We start from the raw sequence: 6,472 nt of genomic DNA on the forward strand, positions 1-6,472 counted from the left end.
TCCCCCCCCCCCCCCATTCAACAGTTCCTCTGTCAAGGAACAACCTATTTAGGATGTCTTTTCATGCTGCACTGCCCTTGTACCAAAACTGGATAACGTTGCCGTGCTGTTCTTGAGCCTGGAAAGCCCAGACATGGGGCCACGCACACCACCCCTTGGGACCTGGGAGCACTACTGAGAACTAGGTTATAATAAACTGTCTGCTCTGGAAAGAAATTCCCCCTCCCCTGATCTTGCTGCAGTGTGCCAATGGCAGTGGGAGCACCTCGCTTCATAGACATGTTCTGTTTTAAAAAAAGGATCCATTGTGAATGGTTACGCTGCAAGCTAACCGAACACAGGGAAATTAGAAAGCTTTGCCTGGCGGTGGTGTCTGTACACAAATCATTAGCCTGACTTAATTTGAAGACCTGTACAATTCCATCATCTTTAATATTTGTCGAATGTGTCTTTTAACTGTGTCTCTTAAAGCAAGCAGGATGCGACCACGTGCTGAATTCAAAAGCAAGAAGAGATAAATGTGGCGTTTGCGGCGGTGATAACTCTTCGTGCAAAACGGTTGCAGGCACATTTAACACAGTGCGTTATGGTAAGAATCAGTTGCTAAAAACTTTGTACAGAGAAAAACATAGCCCTATAAAACCCTTAATCACCCATAATCTACAAAAGCACTAATGTAAAATGCGAAACCCCTCCAGCTGCAGCATAGTCTCTTTTGGAACTATTTATGCTCTCCCCAGACGACAAGTATTGGTTTCTATATGAGTTAGGTCATTTTGCCATTTCCCTTTCCCAGTAAAAAGCAAATGAAATGGCTTCATAATAGCCTTGAGTTTCTGTTAAATCTTTTCTAGGTTATAACACTGTGGTCCGCATACCAGCTGGTGCTACAAATATTGACGTGCGTCAGCACAGTTACTCAGGGAAACCAGAAGATGATAACTACCTTGGTAAGCTGTAAAGCCTGTGAGGATCTGGAGTCGGGCTGCGTTGAGGTTTGCAAGTTGCTAGCCTTCCTCTGTTGCGGAAAATTCAGCACTTACTTACCAAGAAATATTTCACTGTCAAAAGTACATGCATAATGTCCAAATGCACTAGATGTGATTATGCTTGCCCCATGCAGAGGTTTAGTTACTAATAAGGCCCCTCCTTGCTGTTGAATTTGGGCAGCTCACAGATTTGAAGCAGTTGATTTGTAAAATGAAGCGAAGTGACACAGGATGCTCATTCCATCATGTAGGTGGGCACTGAGGCACCAATGTGTCTTACCCCAGGTCAGGCAGGAAAATCTGCCTCCGAGCTGAGGAGTGAATCCAGGTTGTGAGGGTATGCCCTGCAGGTTGCATCTTCATCTACATCAGCAGGGGTATAATGACCTGGGTACCTGTGACAGGGCAGACATGGTAGTACAGGCTCGAGCAGGTGTGTGTGCTGGCAACCACTGCACTCAGGCTCCTGGAGATGTACTTTGGCTCCTAGCATTTGCTGTGTATTCCCTGCTGCAGTTACTCCAGCTAGCTAGATTTTATGGGCACATCACGCATGCATTTTCCTGTTGCAATGTGGATATACCTTATGCATCTGCAGAACAGTCATTTACAGTTTGTTCCCTATGGTTTGGGGTGGAAATCTGGCCCTGTGGGTGGATTTCATACCTGGGCAGAGGCCCAACACATTGAAACCCTGCTTATGCCCCCAAAATAGGGCCCATTCCATCTGTAGCACAGCTAGGAGTAAGATCCCAGTATGAGACTCAGGCCTTGAGGTTAACCTAAGATTTCCAGCTTCGCTGAACTTAGTGTCCCCTCTCCCCTTCCTTTGCCCTGTGTCTGGCTGGGTGAGCAACACTGCCGTGTGATTTGCTTTCTCTTATCTGTATCTCCTTTTATCTGGACGAGAGGACTGCTTTCACTTTTGCAGGTGACTTTGTGACAACAGGAGGGTGCTGTTGCAGCAGTTGGGTTTATTCCCCATCCCCTTTTTAAAAAGGCATATGTTCCACAAAAGAATAAATGTACCAAGGTGCAAGTGCATCTGCTTTCCAGGGCTTGGGTGTCTGAAGGGATCCAGGTGCAAAATCTCCTACTGTGCAGGAGCCCAGTGGGCAGTCAGCATGCCACTCGTATCCATGCCATCCCTCGAAGCAGGGCATTGCTCCGGGATGAATGTCAGCCTGTCTCACTAATGGCCTTGCTTTGACCCCTGGAAGGGAGACACGGAAGCACCCCTGAGTGTGGCTATAACAGACAATATTGCAGCTTTTGTGCCCATTACAGTGGGCAGAGCCATGCAGAGGAGAACTTGCTGGGCATGAAGGGCACAGCAAACTGCACCTTGCCAAGGAGTGAAGTGGCTGGCTCCTACCCAAAGGCCTGGAGAGGGGTGGTGAATCACAGATCCTTCCCGCAAGTCTCTACAGCTCTTTGGCCGAGTGACAACCCTCTTTGTTAAAGAATAGGAAGACCCTGATGGGGAAAGGGCTTAAGGGGCTGTCCTCGGTGCATCCCACTGCTCAGCCTACAGCGCAGCCATCGTTTTAACTCCCACCGCAACATTCACTCCAGGCGTAGGGGCCACCCATGTCAATCTGGTTGCCCAATGGAGCCGTACTAGGCATCTTGCCATTCCTTGCATTGCTAATTTATGGCAAAGTCCTTTTACTGCTGCATGTGCAGAGGATCCTGGTGGTCCATGAGGCTGGCCTGGTGATGGCCAGCCAGCGTCTGCAACCACAGCACATGAGGAGGGGATGTGGCCTGCATCACAGCCTGCATATGTATAACCCATCAGCTAATTAAAATGAGATTGAGGAGTGGCCTGGTGACCAAGAGAGCTGCACCACTTTCTAAACACTTTCTGCCCTTCTCCAGAGGAAGCAAGTCCTCTTGATCCTTCACTTCCCTAGAGAGGATTTTGTGTAATTTCTTTATCCATACCCAGAACAGCCTACCCCGTCCAGCAACCTGGACCCAGAGGAGACATCTCAGTTCTTCATAGAAGGCCTTTAATCTTCTGGTGAAGCCTGTAGGCAAATCTTCTTTAATGCTGTAGGGTAGATGCCTGCTGTGGCTTCTTGAAGTGCATATTGCTGGTAAAGCACCTCTTCGTGTTGGGGCTAAATAAAAACAAATGAGAAGGGTGCATGCATACAGCTATTTCACAGTCCACTGAGTGTGAAATCACGGGGCCTCGGCAGTGTGGACGTTGTAGTAGTATTTGATGTTATCGTTGGGTCTGAGATGCATAAACATTATACCCCATAGTTAAAGCTCCGCTAAATGGAGTGGAATCCTTTAATATGTTTTACTCCATTAAAGCCTCTGGCGTACAGAGCATGATTGGGTCTGGCCTCTGCCTCGCGAGGAAGTTTTTCTGCCCATGCACACGTGTTTGGTCCTGAGGGATATACCAGAATCGGAAAATGAGGGTGCAAAGGGACCCCAGGAGGTCATCTGGTCCAACCCTCTGCTCCAAGCACGACATGCGTTGCTTTGTTGTCCCTCCTAGTCCGGTGTAAAACTCTCCTCTGGAGCACTGGTGTTAGCTGTGGGGTTTTCAGTAGAGGGCTGTGTAGTAACAGAGCCGTGATGGGTGAAATGGTGGGGAAACTAACTTAGGAAATTAGCTCCATAATCGCATTAGTGTGAAGTTGTGCAGCAGACTGCTGTTTTCAGGAAGCCGTTCCTCTTACAAAGCATGGCTTTAAGCCTTCAGTGCTTTTGCATACCTCAAGGTGGAGGGGAGGGGGGGAAATAAAAAGATGCTGGCCAAACTCCTTGTAATTCTCCACTGGAATGTGAAAGCAAGGCAGCTCGCTTCTACCGGATGGACTTTTTTCCGTGTGCACCCGAGTGAAAGCAAAAGGGTCCCGAAACCTGCCGTGCTTTACGGCCAGCGGAGGAGGGGGCTGGCCAGGTCATCTGTGCACCTCTCCTTTAGCAGTATCTGGGGTGCAGCATGCATGCACGCCTTAAAGGAACGTGACTTGTTACCACACTGGCGGCCTGTCGGTGCCATATTTAGGGCCCCCCTTTGTTGCAGTTACGGTGTGGGGTATGTCTGCACCAGATCCCCAGTGCATCTGGGGAGCGTCTCTCTGGAGTAAGCCCCATCCACCTGCTCCCTCTTCCGCATACCAAGTGTAAGCAGGTCCTTTGTCTCCTAGCAGAGAGCCATAGCACTAGTGTTGGAAACCCAGCTGTCCCCCGCCCCCCAGGGTCCCCTGGCAGGAGGAGATAAAATGACATATGCACAAATGAAGAAGACACAGTTGTGGGGTAGACTTTCTCCTGAGATGAAGGCAGGGCACTTATAGCTGCAGCTGGTCCAGGTCCAGCACTAGGATGAGTTGGACATCTCTGGGCAAAGCCCCTAGTAGTCACTCTGATTCTCCTTGCGTGCCCAGCCTCTGACAAGCGTTGTGACTCCTGACTTGCCCTGCTATTTGCTCTGCTTTCCTTGGGAAAAGAGAGCTGACGCACGAAGTCGGATCTTGCTGCACTCCCTGGGCCAAGCCTTGGGCCTGGGGGCATCGCCAACATACCCGCTGCGTCCTGCAAGCTGATGAGCTCTCCTTGGCTTCAGGCATTGCATTTCCAAAGCTGCATGGCCCAAATCTCCTGTAAGCAAGGCCTCCACTGAAGCTGGTGGAGCTGCCGCAGTTCGCAGAGCTGAGGTCTGGCCCACAGTGGTTAAATGTCCCTGTGCATGGGGCATCCTTTACTGGACAGGTGTCAGATAGAGCATGCCATCAGGCATCCCCGTGCACAAGGTCCTTACGTATGTTTGCCTTCCGTGCTCTCCTCAGCCTTGTCGAACAGCCACGGGGACTTCATCTTAAATGGGGATTTTGTCGTCAGCATGTTCAAAAGGGAAATCAAAGTGGGGAATGCCGCGATTGAATACAGCGGGTCGGACAATGCCGTTGAGAGAATCAATTCTACGGATCGCATCGAACAAGAAATAGTCCTTCAGGTAGAAGATGCCTGCCTCTTTCCTGGGGGTCCTGGACAGTGAAGCCTGCTGGTTCACTCTTGCGCTTCTCCTTTCAGGTCTTATCAGTGGGTAACCTATATAACCCTGATGTCCGATACACGTTCAATATCCCGATTGAGGACAAGGCTCAGCAGTTTTACTGGGATGTCTATGGTCCTTGGCAAGCCTGCAGCAAACTGTGCCAAGGTAGGTCCTTTGGGGAGGCTTTAAATCAGTTGGGTCCTTTTCAGATTAGTGATCTTGAGATATGCTTCTCCTGTAGTTATCTTGATTGTGGCCCTGCGTTGCGGGGATGGTACCTGCCTCGGACCGGCTGGTAATGTGTAGCGCTGGTCTGGCACTTCCCATCTGCAGGGCGCTTCCCGACCCATCTCTCGCGGATCTACACAGCGCCCATAAGGTGCTGTCGCAATAGGCAGAGAAATAGCAGCCAGCGAAAGTTGAGATACAGAGGGGTTATAGGATGTTTACAGCACTGCAGGTGGAACAAGTGGCAGTGCTGGACCTGGGTTCAGGAGCTCCTGACTCCCAGTACGCTGTTCTCTGGGACAGACCCCTCTCCTAGTCATCAGCTGGACTAAAATATGCCTAGATGATCCAGTCCTCTCTGATGCAGATTTGGTGCCTATGTCCTTTCCTATTTAACCCCTATATCCCTGCATCCAATGGACATCAGAGCACAGTGGATTCCCTCTCCCCTTTCTTTTTTCTTTAATTTCCTTTTTTCTTTCCTTTTTTCCTTCCCTTGTTCCTTTCCTTTTTCCTTTTCTTAAGCTATTTTAAAGAAACCAGAGGGATGCCCAATGGGATCATTTTTACCATATCTTTTGAAACTTTTTTTTTTTCCCTCCTTAGGGGAGCGAAAAAGGAAACCCATTTGCACCAGAGAATCTGATCAGCTCATGGTGTCCGATCAACGATGCGATCGCATCTCTCTGCCAGACCCGGTCACGGAGCCCTGTAGCACAGAGTGTGAGCTAAGGTGCACCCTTCTCCCCCATTTATTAGCACTAAGTTGTATGTTTATTGCCGGGTCTCCTTTCTTTTTGCTCCTGTTTGTGACTACTGGTTCTCTGTGGCTTTACTAGCTGAAACAGGTGATTTTAACGTTGCGTTCAGCTTCTGCAGAGTAAAACTCTTAACACTTAACTGAGAGTGAGTAGTGCTTGCTGGCTAAAGTTGTCACAGGGGCCCGTTTCTTCCATCTTTCCTTTCTTTGGTGAAAGAAGCGCTCAGGGTAAGAAGCATGCCTTTTTATGCAATGCTGCATTGTCTCGAAACACGATTCAAGCAGGTGCAGTTTCTATCCTGACCTGATCAGAGCTGCTAGGAATTGAAAACTTGTTTCTCATTTAAAAAAAAAAAAAAAAGTACATCTAAAGCCAGGTGAGTAGCTGACACATGCATTTAACATGTAGAGTCATTGGGACTGCTCCTGTGCTTCAAATTAAGCGTGTGCTTATGTGTTTGGCTGGAT

General features: G+C 49.0%; 1 protein-coding gene across 1 annotated transcript in view; it reads left to right on the plus strand.

Annotated features, from left to right (window-relative positions):
* ADAMTS9 (ADAM metallopeptidase with thrombospondin type 1 motif 9) overlaps positions 1 to 6,472 on the plus strand; it is a 133,454-nt gene that overhangs the window by 51,227 nt on the left and 75,755 nt on the right. The window contains exons 14-18 of the mRNA XM_019504582.1: positions 472 to 589; positions 855 to 950; positions 4,808 to 4,974; positions 5,052 to 5,181; positions 5,851 to 5,977. Of these exons, the coding sequence (XP_019360127.1) occupies positions 472 to 589; positions 855 to 950; positions 4,808 to 4,974; positions 5,052 to 5,181; positions 5,851 to 5,977 (638 nt within the window). The remainder of the gene's footprint in view (positions 1 to 471; positions 590 to 854; positions 951 to 4,807; positions 4,975 to 5,051; positions 5,182 to 5,850; positions 5,978 to 6,472) is intronic.

Source organism: Gavialis gangeticus, unplaced genomic scaffold (genome assembly GCF_001723915.1).
Source record: "Gavialis gangeticus isolate Ggan-Ray unplaced genomic scaffold, GavGan_comp1, whole genome shotgun sequence".
In the NCBI taxonomy this organism is placed as follows: domain Eukaryota; kingdom Metazoa; phylum Chordata; order Crocodylia; family Gavialidae; genus Gavialis; species Gavialis gangeticus.